Source organism: Eretmochelys imbricata, chromosome 4, assembly GCF_965152235.1.
Source record: "Eretmochelys imbricata isolate rEreImb1 chromosome 4, rEreImb1.hap1, whole genome shotgun sequence".
Taxonomy (NCBI): Eukaryota; Metazoa; Chordata; order Testudines; family Cheloniidae; genus Eretmochelys; species Eretmochelys imbricata.
In genome coordinates this window covers 94,445,487-94,470,692 of record NC_135575.1, presented here as the reverse complement: position 1 = coordinate 94,470,692, position 25,206 = coordinate 94,445,487, and the positions used below count along the sequence as shown (strand labels likewise).

At 43.0% G+C, this 25,206-nt stretch overlaps 1 protein-coding gene across 7 annotated transcripts in view; it reads left to right on the top strand.

The window, feature by feature from the left end:
* DCUN1D4 (defective in cullin neddylation 1 domain containing 4) overlaps window positions 1-25,206 on the top strand; it is a 73,601-nt gene that overhangs the window by 17,956 nt on the left and 30,439 nt on the right. For all 7 annotated transcript variants that reach the window (XM_077815653.1, XM_077815652.1, XM_077815655.1 and 4 more), the window contains 2 exons: window positions 8,303-8,342; window positions 19,036-19,150. In XM_077815653.1, the coding sequence (XP_077671779.1) occupies window positions 8,303-8,342; window positions 19,036-19,150 (155 nt within the window). The remainder of the gene's footprint in view (window positions 1-8,302; window positions 8,343-19,035; window positions 19,151-25,206) is intronic.

The window sequence follows — 25,206 nt, the reverse complement described above, 5'->3', positions numbered from 1 at the left end:
GCAGGGCCTCAGGGACTGAAGACCTGCAGCCGGGCTGTGGTAAGAACCGCCCTGGCAGATGTGGGAAGCCATGGACCCTCCATCTGCCCTGTCTGGGGGGAGGGGCATAGACTGAGGGCTGCTCTCGGCCCACCCTGTCCTGGGCAAGTGGAGAGTCCCTAGCTTGGGGGGGGAGGGGGTGGAGAGGAGGTGCAGGGGGCCAAGCCCATGGCGAAAAGTGGACGGGCCAGGCCCATCTACTTTAAAAAGTGGGAGGGCCATGGCCCTTTGGCCCCCCACAGCGAGTTCTGGCACCCCTGGACTGAATGCTTGGACAGATTTATTTCCTGGATGGCGGTTTTGTTAGTACCTTTTGTAATTTCATGTTTAATTTTGCTAGCACGCCAGCATATTTTCTTTAAAAATTAGTATAGCATCGTTGCATAACCGTTCTGCACAATATCTTTTTTTAGAATCTATGAAGCTGATCTGTTACACTCCCCTTCTTACTCTTGTTGCTCCACAACTTTTGGGTGTAAACTTGAGACCTAATGTTTCCCACTTACATCTCCCACGTCTCTTGGTTGTCCAAGTGGTCAGCCGCCTCAGTTCTGGATTGAAGTTCCCCAGCCCCCATGGGAATATTACAAGCAGCCATTCTTTGGCTCAAAGGGAAAAATAGAATCATAGAATATCAGGGTGGAAGGGACCTCAGGAGGTCGTCTCGTCAAACCCCCTGCTCAAAGCAGGGCCAGTCCCCAACTAAATCATTCCAGCCAGGGCTTTGTCAAGCTAGGCCTTAAAAATCTCTAAGGAAGGAGATTCCACCACCTCCCTAGGTAACCCATTCCTGTGCTTCACCACCCTCCTAGTGAAAACATTTTTCCTAATATCCAACCTAAACCTCCCCCACTGCAACTTGAGACCATTACTCCTTGTTCTGTCATATGGTACCACTGAGAACAGTCTAGAGCCATCCTCTTTGGAACCCCCCTTTCAGGTAGTTGAAAGCAGCTATCAAATTCCCCCCTCATTCTTCTCTTCTGCAGACTAAATAATCCCAGTTCCCTCAGCCTCTCCTCATAAGTCATGTGCTCCAGACCCCTAATCATTTTTGTTGCCCTCCACTGGATTCTTTCCAGTTTTTCCACATCCTTCTTGTAGTGTGGGGCCCCAAACTGGACACAGTACTCCAGATGAGGCCTCACCAATGGCGAATAGAGGGGAATGAACACGTCCCTCGATCTGCTGGCAATGCTCCTACTTATACAGCCCAAAATGCAGTTAGCCTTCTTGGCAACAAGGGCACACTGTTGACTCCTATCCAGCTTCTCGTCCACCATAGCCCCTAGGTCCTTTTCTGCAGAACTGCTGCCTAGCCATTCGGTCCCTAGTCTGTAGCAGTACATGGGATTCTTGCTTCCTAAGTGCAGTACTCTGCACTTGTCCTTGTTGAACCTAATCAGATTTCTTTTGGCCCAGTCCTCTAATTTGTCGAGGTTCCTCTGTATCCTATCCCTACCCTCCAGCATATCTACCACTCCTCCCACTTTAGTGTCATCAGCAAACTTGCTGAGGGTGCAATCCACGCCATCCTCCGGATCATTAATGAAGATATTCAACAAAACCAGCCCCAGGACCGACCCTTGGGGCACTCTGCTTGATACCGGCTGCCAACTAGACATGGAGCTATTGATCACTACCCTTTGAGCCCGATGAGCTATCCACCTTATAGTCCATTCATCCAGCCCATACTTCTTTAACTTGCAAGCAAGAATACTGAGGGAGATCGTATCAAAAGCTTTGCTAAAGTCAAGGAATAACACATCCACTGCTTTCCCCTCATCCACAGAGCCAATTATCTCATCATAGAAGGCAATTAGGTTAGTCAGGCATGACTTGTCCTTGGTGAATCCATGCTGACTGTTCGTGATCACTTTCCTCTCCTTGAAGTGCTTCAAAATTGATTTCTTGAGGACCTGCTCCATGATTTTTCCAGGGACTAAGGTGAGGCTGACTGGCCTGTAGTTCCCAGGATCCTCCTCCTTCCCTTTTTTAAAGATGGGCACTACGTTAGCCTTTTTCCAGTCGTCCGGGAGCTCCCCCGATCGCCATGAGTTTTCAAAGATAATGGCCAATGGCTCTGCAATCACATCCGCCAACTCCTTTAGCACTCTTGGATGTAGTGCATGGACTTGTGCTCGTTCAGCTTTTCTAAATAGTCCCGAACCACTTCTTTCTCCACAGAGGGCTGGTCACCTCCTCCCCATGCTGTGCTGCCCAGTGCAGTAGTCTGGGAGCTGACCTTGTTTGTGAAGACAGGCAAAAAAAGCATTGAGTACATTAGCTTTTCCCACATTCTCTGTCACTAGGTTGCCTCTCTCATTCAGTAAGGAGCCCACACTTTCCCTGACCTTCTTCTTGTTGTTCACATACCTGTAGAAACCCTTCTTGTTACTCTTAACATCCCTAGCTAGTTGCAACTCCAGTTGTGATTTGGCCTTCCTGATTTCACTCCTGCATGCCTGAGCAATATTTTTATACTCCTCCCTGGTCATTTGTCCAAGCTTCCACTTCTTGTAAACTTCTTTTTTTGTGTTTAAGATCGGCAAGGATTTCACTGTTAAGCCAAGCTGGTCGCCTGCCATATTTACTATTCTTTCTACATATCAGGGTGGTTTGTTCCTGCAACTTCCGTAAAGATTCTTTAAAATACAGCCTGCTCTCCTGGACTCCTTTCCCCGTCATGTTATTCTCCCAGGGGATCCTGCCCATCAGTTCCCTGAGGGAGTCAAAGTCTGCTTTATTAAAGTACAGTATCCATATTCTGCTGCTCTCCTTTCTTCCTTTTGTCAGGATTCTGAACTCGACCATCTCATGATCACTGCCTTCCAGGTTTCCATCCACTTTTGCTTCCCCTACTAATTCTTCCCTGTTTGTGAGCATGAGGGAATATGTCAGGGCTGCCTCCTTGTGCAGTGGCTCTCAAACAAGCACTGCTTTTAACAGCAGAAGTGTTGGGCCAGGGAGTGTCTTCAAACCTTTCTCATAGCCAAATTCCTTTCTTTGTCCCACATCCCCTGAGGTTGCAACCCAGAGACTCTGCTGGGCTCACCTTAGCTCTTCTGGGGGTAGGGGAAGGAGTATTGATCCCCCACTGGGGTGGCTTTTTGTTCCCCACACTCTGAGTCAAGGTGAGCAGAATTTCCTCTCTCACCTGGGGGAGACCATCGAGCAGTCAGATGCTGTATGAAGATGTTCCCTTTCTTTCTTGGCTGTAGTTACCTTTGTAATTTCCCAAGTAGCTGTCTTAACCTTGCCTGGGCATTTCCCACCCTGTGGTCGGTGTTATATAATTCGCAGCATGCTGCAGCTGCCTCAGTCTCCCTACTTTTGGCTGGAGACACCGCCATATTTTGCTCCATACTGCTCCGGGTCCTTTTGAAGGGTTGGCAGAGAGCTTAATTCCTTTATTTGGGGCCCAGTGAATTTTCTTTCAAGTCAGTAGTCTTGTCCTTTCTTTGAAGCAGCAGGCAATCTCATCCCCTTCCTCCTAAGGTGTTTGTAGATGCTGGGGTTGCAGTCTGATTCTTTTTGGACACTAACGGGGAATGTGACTCCCTCTTCCCCTTGTAAGCTGTTCTATTTGCATTTTTGCTTACATACTCTCATCTGAATTAGGCTAACTGAGAGAGTCGTTTACTTTTTCTGTTTTCAATGCTATAACATCATTTTCTAAAAGCAAAGAATATGGAATATCTGAAAATACCTTACACTTTCTAGGTCTGTATAGAAATTTGTGCTGTAAGTAGAATGAAGGCATTCACACCAGGAACCTTAACTCGCATTTCACACTATGGCAGCATTTGATGGGGCTTCACTATATGGGACTAAACTATAATCCTGGCTGTCCCCATATCTCTGCATACAGTGAATTTATCTCCATTAACCACCACCATCTGCTCCCACTGTCGCTGGGATGGATGTGCACCTCTGAAGGTGCAGCAAGACATGTTTGCAATGGTTTAGCATGAACATTATATGCTATTGGCAAACTGGCTGTGTGACTTTCTCCCTCCGGAGGTTCAGTCACACACCTAACTCTGTGAGGTTGAGGTGCAGCTGGCTTTCCCAGCACTGCAGTGGCACTCAGTGGGTGTTGTGAGCATTCTTGGAGAAAGTGACCCTGCTGGCCACCTATGGCACACCATTTCTCTTCCTGATCCAGGGCTTTTGAGAATTGGTTTCCCTCCCTGTTGCGGGGTGACAACTCACTGGTGCAGTGCCTCCTGTCAGTTTTCTGGGAATGAGCTCTTCCGGCCAGGAGCGCCCTCTGCAGGCCTGCCGCTGGCCCCGTGTCCCTCCCAGACCCCTTATGCAGATCCCAGATCAGCATAAGTCATGTCAATATTTCTGAATTCCCTGTACTCTTGTAACAAAGCTTGTTTCCAGCTTTCATAATCTTTATAGTCCGCCCTTCCAATTAGGATAAAAATGTCCAAGACCTTTGTCCCAGGCAGTAGTGGAGCCAGGTACCTTACCATGTGCTCCTTTCCCACCTTATTCAATTTACATCCTATTTCAAAAATGTGTAGGGACACATCCATTTCATCCCCCTCCCTAAAACAAGGAAATAGATTGGAGTCTACACCACTCACCAATACAGGTACCTGGGGGGGCTGGCTCCACCTGTTAGACTCTGGTTCTGCTAGCATGGTCTTTCCATTTTACAGTAATGTTGGTGCTCCCTATTCTTCTCTCTCTCTCTCTCTCCTCCAGCTGTTGCTGGTTCTTCTCTTACTGGTGCTCGTTCTCCTTCTGTTTTTTCTTGTACTGACACTGCCTTCTCTGGTCTGCGAGCTACTGGGTTTCCAGACACGTTCTGTCCCTCTTCTGCTCCAGCTGTTGAGCTGTCCATCACTCCTGTTGCAGTGGTGTAGATGGAGCACAGTTGCTGTCATTGCCAGCTTCATCCCTCTTTTGGGCGTTGGCTCCAAGACTCACCCCGTCTGCTGGACCCTCTGTCAACAGGCTGGAGGTTCTTTGTGAATCTGGACCATCATTCCTCAACTGATCATTAGAATACAGCAGATTTATTGGCTGTGATTTTGTCTGGTCCTCAGTATTGATCTGCCTTTTTTTGCCTAACTCAACCAGCTGATTTTTCTTCAGCTATTTATAATTCACTTTCCCTGTTTTTTTCTCTATTATTCCTTTCCTGAAAAGACTATTGAGACCTTTGTGCTTTTTTTCCCTGCAGTACTTGCTTTTACTGTTGTTGGCACTGATGCAGTTTACATTGTTGCAGCATTCCACAACTAACCATATACATCATAGTTCAGGGTAACTACATCTGTATTTCCCTTCAGTGGTCCAGTAAGGGCACCCACTCTCAGGCTTCAGCTCCCCAGCTTTTGCCTATTTTGAAAGGTGACATGCAGCCCTCTCCCTTTTGACTGGGGTGTTTTTAGGCTGCACAGTTTTCTGCCTTCACTGTGTATTTCTCCGTGCAAACGGTTTGCTCAAGGATGCCTGCTTGCTTTCTCTTCAGAGACGGTTAACAGGTGTAATTGCTACAATTATATAGGGTACTGCACAGCACTTACCATGCAAGCATACTTATTTTTAAGCTAAAAAATTACTGTATAGAGAAGACATATTAAAAATAGTAAAAGAACCTACATGCATGCTAATAGTAAGCTTACCAGAATCAGCATGGATTCTGACAGGAAATGTCCTTCAATCCTTCACCCAGTGAGATTCCTTATAGTCAGAGGTGAAAGTAAGCCGGTATACCCCGGTATGGCGTACTGGTAAGAGCCGGTGCGCCATACCGGGACCAGCTTTCCTAGGCGGCAATTTAAAGCCCTGGGGTAGAGGCGGAGGGGCTGCGGCGGGGATTTAAAGGGCCCCAGAGCTCCAGCCCCAGCTACCGCCCCGGCCCTTTAAATTCCTGCTGCTGCTGCCCCAGGGCTCGGGCAGCAGGGCTCAGGCAGGGATTTAAAGGGCGCCGGAGCTCCAGCCGCTGCTACCCCCTTCCTCCCCCCTCGGGCCCTTTAAATCCCCACCTGAGCCCTGCTGCCTGAGCCCTGGGGTAGTGGCGGCGGGGCTCCGGAGGGGATTTAAAGGTCCAGGGCAGTAGCGGCTGCTGGAGCCCCAAGCCCTTTAAGTCCCCGCCTGAGCCCTGCTGCCAAAGCCCTAGGGTAGCAGCGGCGCGGCTCCGGAGGGGATTTAAAGGGCCAGGGCGGTAGCGGCTGCCGGAGCCCCAAGCCCTTTAAATCTCCGCCTGAGCCCTGCTGCCCAAGCCCTGGGGTAGCGGTGGCGGGGCTCTGGCGGGGATTTAAAGGGCCCTGGAGCTCCAGCTGCCGATATTGCCCAGGCCTTTAAAGTGGATTTAAAGGGCCGGGGCGGTAGCAGCAGCTGGAGCCCCGGGGCCCTTTAAATCCCTGATGGAGCCCAGCTGCCGCTACCCCAGGGCTTGGGCAGCAGGGCTCAGGCGGGGATTTAAAGGGCTCGGGGCTCCGGCAGCCGCTACCACAGCGAAGCCCCAGGCCCTTTAAAGCTCTGCCAGAGCCCAGAGTCCCGGGGTAGTGGTGGCAGCCGGGAGCCCCCATGACTCCTCCGTGATTTAAAGGGCCCAGGGCTCCGCTGCAGTAGCGGTAACTTGCCCCCTGAGCCCTAGGGTTCCCAGCCGCCTCTGCAGCTGGTAGCTCGGGGGTGATTTAAAGGGCCCCGGGCTCCCAGCCGCCACTACTGCAGCTGGAGCCCTGGCCCTTTAAATCAAGATTTAAAGGGCCCAGGGATTTAAGGCCTTGCTTCTTCTGGTTGAGGCCATGCCCCCTGCTCAGGACTCCGGCGTACCGGTAAATCCTCTAACTTACTTTCACCCCTGCTTATAGTTACTAGTTTATTACAGCTTCAGCTCAGAACAAGCACCCAGTCTTATGTGACCTCAGTAGGCCAAGTTCTTCCAATCCTATCCTAAGGATTAGGGCCTTCCATGGAAAAAGGGGCCCTGTCCATTTGCTAGATCAGGAAGATGGCCATGAGCCAGTTTAAAACCAGGCTATTTATTTAAAAAACTTTTTCTTTGGTCTGTTGATTTCTGGAGAAACCAGTTTGAACTAGTATATGTGGATCTTTCTGTTTAGGTGGCTTCTCGGGAGAGGTTACAACCTGAGTAAATTTGGCTAATTATTCCCTGCTTTCTCCTATTTAACTTTCCCATGGAAACACAGTTCCACAGTAACACATTCATAATTGCATTTTTAATGAAACAATGAACTCTAAAGATGTTAAAACTAAGTTAGTAAGGTTTAATTTCATTAAATTAAGTTTATTTAGGGTACTTCAGGAAGTTTAGTCTGTTATATCTCTCTCCTACATAAGTGGGTATAAATAGTGTGTTGGCTAGCACCTTAGGAGAACCTATTGACTTTTTGTTTGGGCAAGTTTATTTCCTGGATGGCAGTTTTGCTATTTTATACTTCCACATTTTCCTGTTTAGGTAGCAACCATTTTGCAAGGAAGCCAGCATATTTTCTTTAAAAATGTGTACAGAGTTGTTTGATCATTCTGCATAATATCTTTTTTTAGAACCTATGAGGCTGATCTTTTACATTTTTAATCCAATGAACTCCAAAATATTTAAAGTAATTCATTAAGGTTTAACTTATTTAATAAACTTTATTTAGGACATTGTATGCAACTGTTAGTCTGAGACACATACCCACCCAAATCCCTCTCCCCCCCCCCCCACCCCCATTAGCTGCACACTTCATGAGCTTAGTGGAAAATGTATTGTGTGTTCAGAGTATGATTTTTCAAAAGTTCATAACGCAGTCAAATCTCAACTAGTTTTCCTGGGAACATATAACGGTACTTTTCCTCAAGACCATTTCCATGCCAAATTTCAAATTTTTGCTGCCAGCTGCTTCAACACTAAAGCTGTTCAAAATAACATTGCCAATTTTTTTTCCCCTACAGTGAGCACATTTGTGTTTCACTATCTTTTTTTCTCAAAATAGCTGACCAGTTTTTGCTCAAGCTTTCAAATATTTTAAAAAGAGCACTCCTGGGTAGATTCCTCACCTGGAAAATTTCAACTCATAAGGGTAATGCTTCAGAAAATTAAGAACTGAAAACTGGGTTAGAATGGAAACCATTGTGCAGCCTCAGCTGTTGCAGTTGCTAGTGCTTCTGTGATAATGAAAATTATTTGGAGTACTATATCAAGTGATAGTTGAAAACACTGTTATAGAGCTTTATATTATAAAGGATACCATATCCCTTAACTGCATTGATGAAAATGTCTTACTTACAGAATCTGACAGAAGACGTTGGTCAAGACGATCACCAGACAGGTACTCGATAATTACTTAATTGAAATATACTGTAGGAATTTAAGCATGCATTCTAAAAGAAAACTAACTAAAATGATTAGTTCTAATATGTTAAATGGCTAAAAGGGGGATATCTACTAGAAAATAATAAAAACAGTTTGTTTTCAAAAGCAGTGTTTGGAAAAACAGCTGTGCTTCTAATTTCTCCAACTGTGAATGGTTGCTGTATGTCTCAATGACATCTGCCATTTTACTGCTACTTCATAACAGGAATTTGCTAGACCAGTGTTGCTCAAATGCGCCCACCGTGGCTGCATGTGTCCCCAGGGGTTTTTCTTGCGGCCACGGCCTCCTGGGTGATGATTGCGGGGGTGGTGGGGCGAGCAGCAGTCCCTCCCTTGGGGCAGCTAGCAGGGTTTGAGCCTTGTCCCCTCTGGAGACACAAACACTGAAGGGTCAAGCAGCAAGTGAGTTCCCCACCTTCCTGGGGGTGGTGGAGCCAGGCTTCGGTCCTGGGATGGCGGGAGGCAGGCTCCAGCTGCAGGGCTTCAGACTCCATCTCCAGGCTCTGGGATCTGTCTCTGGGCTCAAGGCTTCGGGCTCTGTCCGCCAGCTGCACAGTGGTGGGCTCCAGCCCTGGCCATGTGGCAGTGGGCTCTGGCCCCAGGCTCACCCCCTGCCATCACCCCAGCCCCTGCTATTATACCAATAAAATAAAAACCAGCAGGATCTTATTAAAGGGAAAAAGGCAAAATACCACATTTATTGTGAATACAGAAAGAATCATAGTAAGCAGTTAGTTATAGCTATAACATTCCATTCAATCTCATATTTATTCACACATTCATTCATACAGACACACACACACAGGTTCTGCAAGGTTGTTATCATAGTTACCAGCCTTAGAGTTGCTCATGCCAAGCCACTGGCTGGGTGGCCTGGACATGAGGAGGGAGCAGGGCCTTGTCAGACGCTCATCTGATGCTCCTGGAAGTTGGTTTGCAGAATCAGACCCCAAAGTTCTCACTTTTTAGAGTCTATTTTTATAGGAATTTCTTCCTATGCCAGTCTATGGGAATTGCTTCATCATGCTGTTGCTGAATCAATCAGCAGATAGCACATTCCTGATGGCTCCGTGCTCCAAGATGTTATCTTGTTCTTTGGTTCTCCCATTCTTGAGGCTTTTGGGTGGATTCCAGTCTGCCCTCTGGGGGTCCTCTGGTTATTTCCACTTGACGCCTTCTTCAGCCGATGGACACTGGATTCTTAGGCTGGCACCTCCCTGATCATTCAGTTATTATCCACACCAAGCATCCATCCACATAAATCCTCTGTCTCTATTTTAATCACAATTGTTAATACAACAAAAGGGCGGGGAGTCCCTGGGTGCTGTTTCTGTTGTTAGAGTATTGCTTTGTGTCTCTCTCTCTGTGAATTGCTTTGAGAACAGACTCTGTCTTAGAATGTACTAACACAATTAGCAGCTTGCAAGTTTCACACATAGAGGGAGAGAAACAGTACCAAAAACCAAGAGACCTCTTAGTTAGTAATACCCTGGAATTTAAACTATGGGGAATTAAACTCATTTGTGATTTTAATACAGAACTTCTTTAATATGATCCAACACTGCTGCCTCCCTCAGGTCTCCATTCATTCCCTCTAACACCTTTGGCCCCTCTGCCTCCCTACCCACCTCACCATTCAGGGCTTAATTTGTATCCTGGCATGCCAGGACTGGGTAAGTCTGCTGTGAAAAGTGATATTTGTATGTTTGTTAATATCACTTTTCACAGCAGACTAAGGCTATGTCTACACTAGCACTTTCATCAGTCGGTGTGAACAAAACACCCCCGACCAACAAAAGTTTCACAGAGAGAAGCACTGGTGTGGACAGCGGTATGTTGGCAGGAGACGCTCTCCTGCCAACATAGCTACCACCACTCATTGAGGGTGGTTAATTATGCCACTAGGAGAGCTTCTCACACTGGCATAGAGCAGCTACACAGGAGACCTTACAGCGGCACAGCTGCAGCAGTACAACTGTAAGGCCTTTAGTGTAGACTTAGCCTTAGTAGCTAGTTGGGAAGCTGTGAAAAGTGATATTAACATACAAGTATCACTTTTCACAGCAGCAGACTTACTACCCAGCAAGTCTAAAAAAAAAAAGCCAACCAAAAAAGCAAAAGAAAAAACAACAAAAAAGACAAGAAGAAAAGGAGTACTTGTGGCACCTTAGAGACTAACCAATTTATTTGAGCATGAGCTTTCATGAGCTACAGCTCACTTCATCGTGAAGTGAGCTGTAGCTCATGAAAGCTCATGCTCAAATAAATTGGTTAGTCTCTAAGGTGCCACAAGTACTCCTTTTCTTTTTGCGAATACAGACTAACACGGCTGTTACTCTGAAAAAAGACAAGAACATGCAAAGCACCTTATTTGTATTTCTAGTCTGTTTAGGTCCAGTAAAGAATAGAAACAAGTGTACATTATTTTATTATTGCAAAAAACCCTACATAAATCAATTACAATGATTTGGACATGTATATGTGCATATTTATTCGTTTTTCCTAAAGTTAATTAAGTATTTTAGGAAAAATTGTCAGAGCTGCCACCAGCAAGAGTTGGTGGCTGCACTCTGAAGCTGCTAAAAATTTTGTTGTGAGCACCCCTGCGCTAGTCTCTATCTGTACACGACTCTCGCTTCTGGGATATAGGTTCTGAGCACAAGACTAGCAGAATCCCCCTTGCTGTTAAGGTGTTTGGACTCTTGTGAGCTGTAGTGGGAATAGAGCACAACTCAGGCCCCCGCTGGCCATTATGTGGTACCCCTTACTGCACTTCAGACACTCCATAAGCTTTTTCTTGACTGGGAATGAGGAAGGAATCTTGCTTACAGAGACCTGAACCTCTCTCTTTGTTATTTGAGCTCTTTTCCGTATTCCAGTGATATTTGATGGGTACCATTTTTTGGTTCTAACCCTGTCTTCTAACTGGGTCCAGTAGAGTTCTTTGAATTCATGAGCCCTTTATTTTGAAGGCCTGGCATAATTGTGACGTTGTTCTCTGTTAACTGACACCAACGTTTTCTTACGTGGCTTGATGTCTTACAGTTTTTGGTGCCTGCATTAGTGCTTGTTTCTATTGAGCTGGTGCTGTCTTTGATACACAGTCCCTTTCTCTTTAATTTTAGGTATGGTATCTAAAGAGGATCATTTAGTGGCCTCACACGTTGATCATGTAGTAGAACAGTGCCTTAAGACTGACCATGTTTGTTATGTTATCTGCTTCAGAAGTGTTAGTTCTGTTTGCAGATGTCATCTTGAGCACTGAAGAAAAGTAGGGAGTGCCTGTAAATTCTCGAGACACCCCAGGAAGATTCTTGTAAGTCCAGTGTATGGTCAACATTGAGCAATTAAAAAGGCAAACTCTTGAAGCTCAGGGCTGAGTTGACCAGGACTGCTGAGTGCTAAGATTCAGAGCAGACCTGTCTTCCACCCTCCCTGGTAAGCCTAGTGGGATCGCTTCACCACTGAAGTGCCTTGTACCATCAGCAGAGAAGGGCTTCACAAGATGTTGTCTCCTGAATGCATTCAGGGCCTTGGCATTTGAAGTTGTTGATACCTAGCTGTGGTTCATCAGATGAAATGAAGCCTCTGTACGAGAGGCTGAGGCAGGTGATGTTGAGGAATCAGAAGCTTCCCAGTGTGCAAATGACAAAACCCATAACTCCATCTCCACATTGAGGTCTCAGGATTTCCTCCTCCTGTATCCATTTGCTGGAAGTGGAAATGGGTAGGCTGATTTCAGGTATTGGAGTATGCTCTGTAATTTGGCCTGGTCGCTCCTGGTCCTTTATATGGCTGGTGAGAAGTCCACAGTACCTATTTTGAGGTAATTATCTTGCTCTGCATCATCAAGGGTAGGAACTCTGCATGCATTTGGAACTTTTCTTCCTCCCAGGCTAGCACTTGTATCTCGAGAGTCAGTATAGTAAACTCAAGCCTCAATGCTACTGCTGCTTTTGTGGTGGGGATTTGTGCGCAGCCAGGGTTAGTCCTGCCAGTGTCACTTATGACACTCCAGGTTTCCTTGTCGCCTGCATAGTTCCAGCCATTTGAGTTGGGGCAGGCTGAGAATTAAAGTGGTGAGAGCTGTTATTTGAACCCATGTTAGCTAGAGGAGTCTTCTGCTTCAAAATACACATCCACTATGAGGAACATGATAATAGAGAAATCCTACCTTTATTGTTTCTCACAGAAACTGTCCAAAACAGCTGATTTTGAGTTAAAATCAGGCTAGAAGTCTACAAGGGTTACTTCTGTGTAGTAGATGGGCCAGTAATTTCTATCCAATAGATTTGCTGTGCTTTTGCATCCTGTTCTGGGTGTGTTGGTGGAAAAAGGTTAGGTAGATCCCTTGCATATCCTTCCCAGTCTTTAAAGCAATTGAGAGAGTGTTTGTTCTCTGGAGATGAAGTGTACATGTAAGGAGCTATTTTGGCCTTTCAGGAGCTAGTTAAAGGTTACCAGTGTATGTGGCCCCATGTTGTCAGATTCTTAGGGATTTAGGCACTTCTGAAACATCCTGTTTAAAGAGGCTTCTAAAAATCTAATGAAAACTCTTTTTGAACTACTCTGTTCCTGTGAGCGTAAGTTTGGATGGAAAGTCACTTTCCTGGTGGCAGTGACTGCAGCTGAGAGAGTTTCAGGGCGTAATGACTTGATTTACCTTATCCCAAATTGCATAAGGCTATAATTGGTGCTGTGAACTCCTCTGACATTCCACTCTTAGGTGAAGTTTGAGGTGACCTAAATGAGTTTCACCCATCAAAATTCTCCCATGCTGGCATGCCCATTCTGGAGAGAAGATCCTTCTTTACAATATGCTTAATTAACCCAAGAATCTTTTGACTCTTTGGAGTAAACAAAGCCCTTAAGTCCATTCAACCTTTGGTTTCTTTTGAGGCCAGTCTACTGGGCATTGCTTTTACTAAGTGGACCCTGTCCTTAGGATGGAGTGATTTAAAATCCCTTGATTTATTTTTTGCAACCATTGGTTGTGGCTTTGTAAAACTATTTGGAAATCTTTCACTGTAGTAGTTTTAGATTAACATTTGTAATGAACCAAGTACTTTTCTTAATGCCACTGCAGATGGGAAGTTTTTTATTTGAAATTTACAAATCTGATATAGACAAAAACCAAAATACTGAAAATTAATATTTGCAGGATCAGGGCCGTAAGCAGGTACGTAACTCTACTCACATGAATAACTTCAGAGAGACTACATTGTGCTTAAAGTTAAGCATGTGCACAACTGTGTGCAGCCTCAGGGGTTAAAATTGGATTTTTATTAGGAACTTTTCTCTTAGTGGCATAACATCATTGTTGCTGCAAAACTAAATTACTTCAGTGTTAACAATGAAAAGTTATTTAGAGGTTCAGTATATTAACAAAGTTATTGTGAATTATTTTATATACACAAATTGTTCAAATTTTTCAAAAGTAGGAGCCTAAAGTTATACTCCTAAGGATGGAATTTGCAAAAGCACCAGAATGATTTGGGGCCCTAAGTCCCATTGAATTTAAACTGCAAACCCTAACTAGGAGAGTATGACCTGACTGAAGCATTTTAGCTTTCATGATATATACAATTGGAAGATAGTATTGATTGCAAAGATAGCATGGGCTTTTTGCTTATCAATTTCATATGAGTTTGTGGTGGTTTTCATAGTAAGGATATTAATGAGATCCCGGACTTGTCTCTTTCAGCATAGATGAATATTAACTGTGAAAGTACTTTAGTTGAATAAGTCTGTAAAATCTGAAATTATACTGGCAATTAAGTTGAAGTACATAATCACTTTAGCAATTTAGGACTCCAAGATGCAAAGAAAGTAAACTAGCAATGTGTTGTTTTAATTTAAGCTATGTTTTAAAATCAAGATTTTTATCCACTCTCTCTAAATGAATGTGAGTGTACATTTTGTATTATGATTTCGCTTTCCTAAAACTAGATGACAAATGCACAAAGTTTCCTTGATCAAAGGCAAAGCTACATCACTCCCCATATTAGCAATGGGTCTGTTGCAGGCACCTGTAAAACAACAATATTATTTTGTCCCCACACACTCTTATTGCTTGAATTTGACCTCCTGAAATGAATCTGCAGGGGTCTGAAACTTTTCTGGAGCGTGGAATCCAATGTAGGGAAGTCCAAACTCTCTCCTTCCAAAATAAACAAAGATGTCTTTTGAATATTCCTTATTTTCCTTTGGCCTTTTGCATGTTTTTCCCTGCACTTGTGGTCTCATTCTGCACTTGTATACTGTATCTCATGTTTGGGTAGGTGTCTTAGTGTTCTCATCTAGTTTTTAAAAACATAACACACCTTGCTTGTTATCAGCATTGGCATTAGTTTTGTTATTATTGCTCACTGGAGCTTTGCATTTATTTTATTTTTTAACATCCCTCAAGTTGCTTGATCTCCATGAGTGTAGGGATTTGCACAGATGTTATCTCTGGAGAAAGTAAAAATTATATATCTGTAATTCTGCTTTTCTGAAGACATCCTTTGCAGATTCTCCTTTGCTTGCCCACTTTCGCTTGGTTCAAAGGTTTACCACTCTCATTTTTTTTATCTCATATCTTGTTTTTCATTGTTTACTAGGGTGTGTTTTAGATGCGAGGTTGATCATCTTTAGTTGGCTTTTTTTTTCCCTGGGAACTTTTATCTCCTGAACAGGTGAAGGAACTGAAGGGAATATTTGGCAAGCAACATTAATAGTTGGCTGTTCCTGGGTGGTGATGGTACATGACAGACATTTGTGGTATCTTCCTTGCAAATGTTACCTTTAAGTGTCAAAAGCCATTAAGAACTGCCAGTCTTGATCAGTTTTTATCTCTCAGGGGAAAGTTTTTCTGGGACAGCCTTCTAATGGTGGGGAGGAAAGAGGCAAACAACCTAACTAGTGTTAAAATGGAGCTGGATATGTTTATGAACAGAATCATATGATGGGGTTGCCTGTGATAGCAAGGAATCAGACTTGATGACCTAGGAGGTCTTTTCCTATGTTCAAGATGATATTTGCAGAGAAGCAGTTATATGTAAGAAAATTTTCTGTCAGTCTCAAGCAACTCCTATTGAAGACAGTGGGAGTTATGTGTACACATTTGTAGGTGATCAGACCTGTAACTGATTATTAGTCAGGAAAAGTTGGAGATAGAAATTACCTTAAAATAAAATAATCTCCTAGAAAAATCTGTGCAAAAAATATTCATATTAAATCAATACTGAGCTAACAAGCCTGTTAGAACTTGCCTTTAAAAGAACTGACAAGCTTTACATTCAGATGGGCACACAACATAGCTATATCTTGTTTCCTTGTGAATTTTCATTACAAAGAAGTATTTAATAACAGCTGTGTAAATGTATCATTTTTAAAATAAACGATACTTCTGTATTGTGGTTTGTTAGTTTGTAGGTCATCATTTGGCAATTAAAAGTGCAACAAAAGATTTAATTAGAATGGAAACAGTAAGATCATAAATAAATAGCATACGCAGTATGTGAAGACTTAAACTTCTTGGAACAATATTTGAAAATATATTCCTCTTTCAGGTATCTGTCTTGCTTGCTTTCTTTTTTAAAAAAATAGTTACTTTATAACTTCTGTGCCCTCTACTGTTCTTCCCTTTCACTCAGTGGCTATAAATCTGAATATAGACAAATTCAAAATAGGAATAAGGTGCAAAATTTTAAGTTAGGGTAATAAGCTATTGGAACAGTTTATCTGCGATATGATAGTTATGGACTTGATGCAGGAATTCTTGAGTTAAATTCTTTGGTCTCTTTTATTCAGGAGGTCTGACAAGATGACCGTAATGGTCCATTCAGGCCTAGAAACCTATGAATTATAAGAATACATAGTATTCTCCCCTCCTTCCATTGCAGGACCAGTATTATCTCGCTTCTCCTGCCCCAAGCATCCACATTCTGAAAAGTAACTTATTGAATTTTGGCAAAGAGTCCTGTGGCACCTTGTAGACTAACAGATGTATTGGAGCATAAGCTTTCATGGGTGAATACTCACTTTGTCAGATGCATGTGATGGAAGTTTCCAGAGGCAGGTATAAATATGCAAGCAAGAATCAGGCTAGGGATAACGAGGTTAGTTCAATCAGGGAGGATGAGGCCCTCTTTTAGCAGTTGAGGTGTGAACACCAAGGGAGGAGAAACTGCTTTTGTAGTTGGCTAGCCAGTCACAGTCTTTGTTTAATCCTGATTATTGAATTTTGCAATCTCTACAGTTGCTTTGGCAATTTACTAGGAACCTACAGCCCCTCCCTGAGTTTCATATAAATGTATATATTTTATATCAAACTCAAATGCCTTTAGTCATATTTCTATGTTTATTTTTATATATAGTAATTGTTGCCTGAGTGACCTAGAAATAAAAAATCCACAATTGATCACCTTTGTCTTTAAGCTAAAGTTAGAGGGGAAGGAATGGCCATGGGCTGTATTTAGTACTAGCATGTATTTTGGGCAGTCACATTAAAATTTAGGGGTACCCTAGAACCCATACTCCATTTACTAAGTTGTTTTGTACTGCTCTAGTGTGTGAGTGGTGGAGTCCGTAAATCTGCGCCTCTTGTCCTTCTCTAAACAACTGGTCAGTCCTGCTATCACCTTAAGACTTTCAGTTTGTGCAAGTCTTTATCTGTCTATTGACTTGCTGACAAAATCTCTAGAAACTTGACTTAAAAGGCCATAAAAAAAATTATAGCCACTATAATTTGTAGGCATTTCAAGATTGTGTACATGAAATTCAGCAGATATCTTTATATGGACCTATCACTAATAAGATGACATAGTTTCTTTAATCCATTTTGTATTATGCATACTGAAGTATATTTTGGAGCATTTGACTCAGTTTAAAGGTATGTTGCTCTTCTCAAATAGCTGTTACTAGGGCTCTTATCTTTTGCCTCACAACACCAGCAATGTACGGCTTGGAGTTCTTATGGCTTAACTAGCTCCTTAATGTATATTTTAAGTCTGAGACAGTAATTTTACAGTATTTTAGAGCTCTTTTTAAAAAAAATAAAGTAATTTATTATTTTGGAAGCCTTCCTGAGAGCATGTTTAATATTTGCAGCATACCTTCTCTTGTCCCTTTCTTTCAATATTACCTTCTATTTTTCTTGTCTTTTGTGTGGTTTTCTTTCTTGTTTTTTCCTAACCCATTACCTGTATATATTTCCATAGATGAGATTTTTTGTTTTTACCTCTTCCCACTTTGCACTCCTCTCCAGCATAGGCTTGACCAGTCAGTACTTTCCTGAATAAAAAAGATACATGAATGCTGGGGGTTTGAAGAAGACTTGAACATCACAGGTAGGTAGTGTTAGGGAGAATTCCTGAAATGGAGAGAACTACTTTGTTCCTCTCTAAAACAATGTGGATGGGAGGGCAAGACCAAAAATGGATAATAGGTACGAGAGTACTATCAGCTAAACCAAAATTAGTTTGAACACCATACTCTGTACTTAATAGCACAAAAAATTATACATCTGAAGCTATCATGTGTAAGAATGTATGTGCAAAATCTAATAACTTCATAGGATCTATTGTTTGTATCTCAGTTGTGCATCTGAACTTCCTTACTTATATTGCTTTCAGAACACTTGGGAGAGATTTTCAATGGCACAGAAGGCAGTTAAGCACCAAACTCCATTGCCGTTTAATGAGAGTTGAGCAACTACCTTCAACCTGTGCCATTGTAATATCTAAAAATGTAAAGTTTTATGGTTGGATTTTCTGAAGCCTCAAGCAGTGAAACATATTTAGAGGATTATATGGGGTTTTAATATATTAAGAATTATCTTGGATGCTATAGGAGCTACACAGAAGGTGGATTAAAGACTAACTATGAAGACTACCCTGTTCTGTAGTTCTTTGCAATTAACTTAACTTGGCTTCTCTGCCTTTTCTTACCCTTAGCCTTCTCTCCATTTCCTTTTTAAGTTATCTGCATACTATTCAGAGCTGTGCTGACTCTTCCAGCTGGTCTTCATCCTGTGTTTTATACACAACTTCTTTAGGGTTCTGTGCTGTGGTCGTTATTTCTAATTAAGGAGGGTTGGATAAAACTCTGTCTCTGGGATCAGTCGTCTTTGCTCCTAAGAGAGTCAAAGCAAAGTGACAAAGGTGCTCCCTCCCAATAGCTGTTGAGTATGCCTCTCCCTGTAGAGCACTTCCTGTTCTTCTTGGGCCAAGAAATTGGGTTAAGAAATCAAACAAGGGTGTCTATTAGAAGTATTGTGCTCTAATCACTGGGCCAACCCTTTATTTTGACAAGTGATGGGCAAACCTCAAAAGTTCTGGTTTGGATAAGTAAGTAAAAGGTAGGATGCTTCCTGAGACTCTAAAGCAGATTGTAGCCCTTATTTATACTAGACAGATTGAAAATAGTACAAGAGACTGGTCTTTGCTCCTGCAGTATTTTTCAGTGCTTTCAGTCTTCACAGAAACCAGGAAGTAGAGTGGCACAGAAAAATGGGTGGTGTTTTATTTTGAAAGGAGATGGGGGAATTCTGTTTAACTTCGAAATTTCAGTTCTTTTATTTGAGTCAATTCACCAGTCTCTAATTTTTGAGGAAAGTGCACTGTCCTGAAACTATTTTTATTCCTTGTTTTTAATACCCTACATAGGAAGTCTCCGATCTTGCAGTTCATCGGACTGCTTTAGCAAAGTGATGCCTCCAAGGAAAAAGAGGAGACCTGCAGCCGGAGATGATTTATCTGCTAAGAAAAGTAGACATGATGGGTATGTCATCTTAATGTGAGCTAAGAATGATGAAATAACATTATTGATGAATAGTTAGGGTGATCATCCACTTATGAAATGGTAAAAATGGCACTAACTGTGGAATTCTGTGCCTCAATGAGGAAGGATGGCTTTGTGATTATGACACTAGATTGGGACTCAAGATCTGAGTTCAATTCCTGGTTTTGCTATAGACTTCTTGTGTCTCCTTGGGAAAGGTAGGTTAATTTCTGTGCTCCAGTTTCCCAAATGTAAAAATGGGCAGAATACTTCCGTTGTCTTGCCTGTTTAAACTAAGAACTTTTGAGGGTGTGTGTGCATAGTAGCTAGACAATGGGGCTTGTGCTATGAAGCTCTACTGTATAATAAGTGGCTCAAAAAGCAAATGCACCCATAATAAGTGTCCTCAAATGTAAAAAGATTTTTCTCTAATTGTCAGCCTGGAATCTCAGCATAATATCTTATTCAGACTGAGTTCTTTCCATTGTTCACTGTCACTAGTAATAAAGGGTCTCCAAGCCAGATTAGGCCCCTAATTATGTCTGGGCAACTCCATTGTGTTTAATGGGGTTGCACAAGTGTAACTGACTTGGAATTTATTAAAATCTGTTGATGCTGATGAAAGGAATAGAATCCAGCTCCCCTTTGCTTTGTTGGCTATGCAGTACTAACAAGAACGAAAAGCAATATACACATCTTTTTTAAACAGTTTTTTACTAATGTTCAGAAATAATGAAATTAAAAAGTAAAACAGAATGCACAAGAAATGTTACAACATATCTATAAGAATGTGGCAAATGTATACATATAAATAGAATAATGAAGTGAGACCAGAAACAATACTTTTTTCACAAAACCTAATAGAAATTTATATTGAACATTTCTTCTGCCGAAACATTGAGACAGTATATGAGATCCGGAAAGCTGTGCTGTCTGTAAACAAGGGACAGTACTAGAAACCACATTAGACACCGCGAATGCAGCTGCCCGTGCCATATCAATGGCGGTAGTAATGAGGAGAGCTTTGGGGCTTCACTTTTCCAGTCTCCCAAGAGAAGTCCAAACAATTGTGGAGGCACCTTCCATTTGAAGGATCTGAACTCTTTGCGGCGAAGACACTGAAGGACTCAAGAGCCACGTGACGCTCCTTGGAGATCTACATGTCTGCACAGAAAAGGAAATACAGCAAATTGCAGACAAAAGAAAGGTCCTGACTATCCCAGTTCCATCAACCCCAGAGGCACTACGAACCTCAGTGGAAAAGACAGCAGATGGAAAAACGAAAGCCTACAGCCCCCCAAACTTCAACTGTACAGTCCTCAATGTCAAAACATCAATTTTGAGACATTAAGGTCCCAGGCTATTACTCCCATCATCAATTACTGCAAAACTCAATCAACATCCCTTCAAATACCATCTTGTTCTTTTGACAAAACTGGGAAAAGATAACATCAGACAAATGTGTACTGGAGATCTCCAATGGTTATTCAGTCCACTTTACCTCCCTCCTGCCTACCCATCCTCCCTCTGTTCCTCTTCAGGGACCCTTCTCCCGAGAGTTTGCTGCGTCAGGAAATAAATCATCTCCTAAACCTTGGTGCTATAGAATCAGTTCCCAATCAACAGAGGGAAGGGTTTCTACTCCAAATACTTCCTGATACCTAAAAAGAATGGAGGATGGAGACCCATTCTGGATCTGAGGTTTCTAAACAAATACATAAAGGCACAAAGATTCAAGATAATTACATTAGCAACAATAATTCCATCTCTGGACCAGCGAGACTGGTTCTTGGCTCTTGACCTACAAGATGCTAACTTTCATATCATAATTCCACCATCCCACAGGAAGTTTCTGAGATTCACCTTGGGTCAAGACCATTTTCAATACAAGGTGCTTTCCATTTGGCCTATCGTCCACACCCGGAGTGTTCTCAAAGGTGCTATCTATGGTAGCAGCCCATCTTTGCAAATCAGGGATCGTGATACATCCATATCTAGACAGCTGTCTACTCAGGGCAGAATTCTTTGATGATGCCCTGTTAGCTGCGCAAAAGACTATAGATCAGTGGTCCCCAAACTTTTGAGGGTCATGTCCTCCCTTGCCGCTGTCTGTGCCTCCTCCGGGGCCAGGAGCAGGACCGCAACTTGGGGTGGGGGTGCAGACAGAGGTAAGGGGGCTAGGGCCGGAGCAGAGTTTGGAGCGGGGCTGGATGGCATTCTCTCCCTGCCCCCAGTGGGGGCTGGCCTGGGTCCAGCTGTGGCCCCAGAATGTTCTTCTGTGCCCCCCTAGGGGACTGCACAGTTTGGGGACCTCTGCTATAAATGTATTCATGCAGTTGAGACTACAATTGAATGCTCAAAAATAGACTGACTCTAGTGTAACAGCTAGAATTCATAGGAGCCTCTCTCAGTGTGGTAAAGACCAATGTTTTCCTCCTATTACACAGATTCAACACCCTAACCATCTTAATCAACCATTCAGATCAGTCCCCAGACCTTGGCCAGAAATTGCCTCAAATACTCGGTCACAGGGCAGCAGACCTTTGTGATAAGTCACGCAAGGCTCCACATGCGTTGCTTTCTGGCATGGCTCAAAATGGTATACACACCAAACAGAGACAGATTGAACAAACTACTGTCAATGCCCTTGATAGCCAGAGACTCTCAAAAGGTGGAAAGATCTGCAGAAGGGGTCTGCATAGGGGTCCCCTTCACGCAGCCACCTCCAGTGTTGATACAGACAACAGACACATCTTTACTGGACTGAGGAATTTACCAAGACAATCACATGGTTCAAGGCAAATGGTCCCCCTTAGAATCAACACTACATATCAACCTATTAGAGCTCAGAGCAGTCAGAAATGCTTGCCTACCATTTGATGAAGGCAAACATGAGAGTCACGGCAGGCTACATAGCATGTATATTCTACTTAAACTGCCAGGGAGGAGCGAGATCACCATCCGTTTGCGCAGAAGCAGAGACACTATGGAACTGGTGCATTCGGCAGAGCATCATATCATCGGCCTACCTGCTGGGTGTGGAGAATACCACTGTGGACACCCTCAGCAGAACATTCTCGCAGAAACATGAATGGGAAATGGACCCTGTTCTCTACAATTAATTTTTGGCATTGTGGAGTCCCAAAAATTTACTTATTTGCCATGTCCCAAAACAAAAAATGCTTTCAGTACTGCTCCAAACCTCGTCTGGGATACCATTCACTAAGAGATGGCTTTTTCTTTCACTGGGACACAGGTCTCCTTTATGGCTTTTCTCCCAATTCCTCTCGTATCAAAGGTCCTGCTCAAGATAAGAAAGAGTAAAAGTAATTCTCATAGTTCCCACGTGACCAAGACAAACATGGTTCTCCTACCTTACCCAGTTAGTGGTGTGCCTACCAATCATTCTTCACCTCCTCTCTCAGAACGCCGGACAGATCCGCCATCCAAACTTATAGGTTCTCCAATTCTAGGCAAGTCTCCTTGATGGTTCATAGAGATGACCTGTTCAGAAAATGTGAAAGAGGGGCTATTACATAGTAGAATAATAACTCCTCAACATATATGCAGAAATGGAAAAGATTCCAAACTTGGTGTAACTCAAAACACATTACCTCCACATCCTCTCCCCTCCCACTAGTACTAGACTAAATCCTGATCTAAAAAAGTCGGAATTATCTCTAAGTTCAGTAAAGATACAGCTCACAGCCATAACCGCCTTTCATTATAAGAGACTGCTTTTCCATTTTCACTCATCCTGCAATCAAAAGATTCCTCAAGGGTATGGGTAACCTCTTCCCACAAATCAGACATCCTACACCAACATGGGACCTTAACCTGGTCTCAAGTTCCTCACAAAGCCTTTTTTTGAACCCATGGCTACATGCTCACTTATACATCTGTCTATGAAAACAGCATACCTCGTAGCCATCACCTCGGCTCGGGGAAATAGGGGCTGTAATGGCACACTCACCCATGCACATTGTGTAAAGAGTTGTCACTTTGGATGGGCTATCACCAGCAGGAGAGTGAATTTGTGTGGGGGGGTGGAGGGTGAGAAAACCTGGATTTGTGCTGGAAATGACCTAACCTGACGATTACTTTAGATAAGCTATTACCAGCAGGACAGTGGGGTGGGAGGAGGTATTGTTTCATATTCTCTGTGTATATATAAAGTCTGCTGCAGTTTCCACAGTATGCATCTGATGAAGTGAGCTGTAGCTCACGAAAGCTCATGCTCAAATAAATTGGTTAGTCTCTAAGGTGCCACAAGTACTCCATTTCTTTTTGCGAATACAGACTAACACGGCTGTTACTCTGAAACCTCTCAATTTTTTGTTATTTTAGGGATAAGGTCACACTGAGAGCACATCTCAAACTTTCTCTCGAAAGTATCCTCTGACTTCCATATAAACCAACTTACTCTCCTCCCAACCTTCTTCCCAAAACTACACTGTGACAGAGAAGCAATGTTATATATTTGCTATCAGGATTGCTTTGGCATTCTATTTGGACAGAACAAAAACTTAAGAAAATCTCCTAAACTATTCCTTTTGATTGTAGAGAAGTCTAAAGGAACCTCACTCTCAAAACAAAGATGGGTATCGAACTGCATTACCTACTGCTATCGTACCTGCAATCTTCAGCCTCCATCTGAAGGTTGAACTCATACCATGAGATCTGTTTCCACTTCTGTAGCCTTCATCAAAAATGTTCCCATCACAGAAATAGGCATAGCAGCACCTTGGGCATCTGGTCATACTTTTGCGGAACGTTATGCGATCACCCATGACTCAGCATCCGATGCCATATTTTGCTCCACAGTATTATCATCAGTACTAGACTTGACTCTGAAGTCCAACTCCTCCATCGGGGTACTGCTCTAGAGTCACCTACAGTGGAGCACCCATAGGCATTAGGGATATAAATATTGTTTTAAAAAGTACCCATTAAAACTATTAAAATTATATTGGTTAACCATTTAATTGTTAAAGTTCACAATCTACCTCGTATATATTATCTTTGTCAAGTGTCTTTACTAACAAAAACAGACAATCTTGTGTGTAAACCCACTTTTTCCAATGTCCTGCAACTTCATTAAGTCGAAAATGCTGATACATTCTTTTCAGCTTTATAAATAGTTCATACTCACCAAAGATAAAAACAATGGGTAAATTTGCAGGAACTAACTGTAGCAACTTCTTACATAATATCCTCAAATATTAGTAATGCCTTTAAAAAATTATTGGAAAAAGTCACTTTTCAGAGGCCGCTTTGTTTAACTTTTTACATAATATCCCTGAGCCATCCAAAAAACACAAAGTCTGATTAGGAAAAAAAAGGTTTCATAGTCTGTTCACATGAATCAAATTTAAAAAATGCTACATTTCAACTTTATATATAAATCATGTTATAGTGTGCTTCAGTCTTTTCAGTTGGTAATTAGCCCTCCCCCTAAGGATTGCCATGTTGCTAATTTCTGATGCTGGTAATTTGTTAAGTGTGAAAGATAAATAATTTAGCAATAGCTGGAATTCAATAAACTTGCTGCTGATAAATTTCTATGTAGATCCATTACTTTCCTGGAGACTTTAAAACAGACTTCGTAGAAGCAGTGAGAAATTGAAGGTTCATAGGTAGCAGGTTATTTATAACTTTATTTTGGACAGTTCAATTCTCTGGTTGAAGAATATGTGCCTCTAATGCTTTCACTGTTTCTAATGGCTGAAAACAGTGGCAGAAAACTTCCTATAGTGCAGTGGTCCCCAAACTATGGGGTGCACCTGGGCCAACCCCCACGGGGGTGGGGAGGGAGCACCGCCCAGCTCAGCTTTTGCTCCAGCTCTTCCTCCTAATTGCAGCTCTACTCTGCCCCCTGCTCCTCGCCCAGCCCAGCTCTGCCCTTATTCCTTCTCTGCCCCTGGCCAGCTCCACTTCTAGCCCCAGCTCCTCCCCCACCCCCAGTTCCACCCCCCAGCTCTGCCTTGAGCCCAAGCTCTTCTGCTGAGGAAGCCTTGGCTGTGCAGTAATGGAGGGAGGGGTGCGGACACATTCCA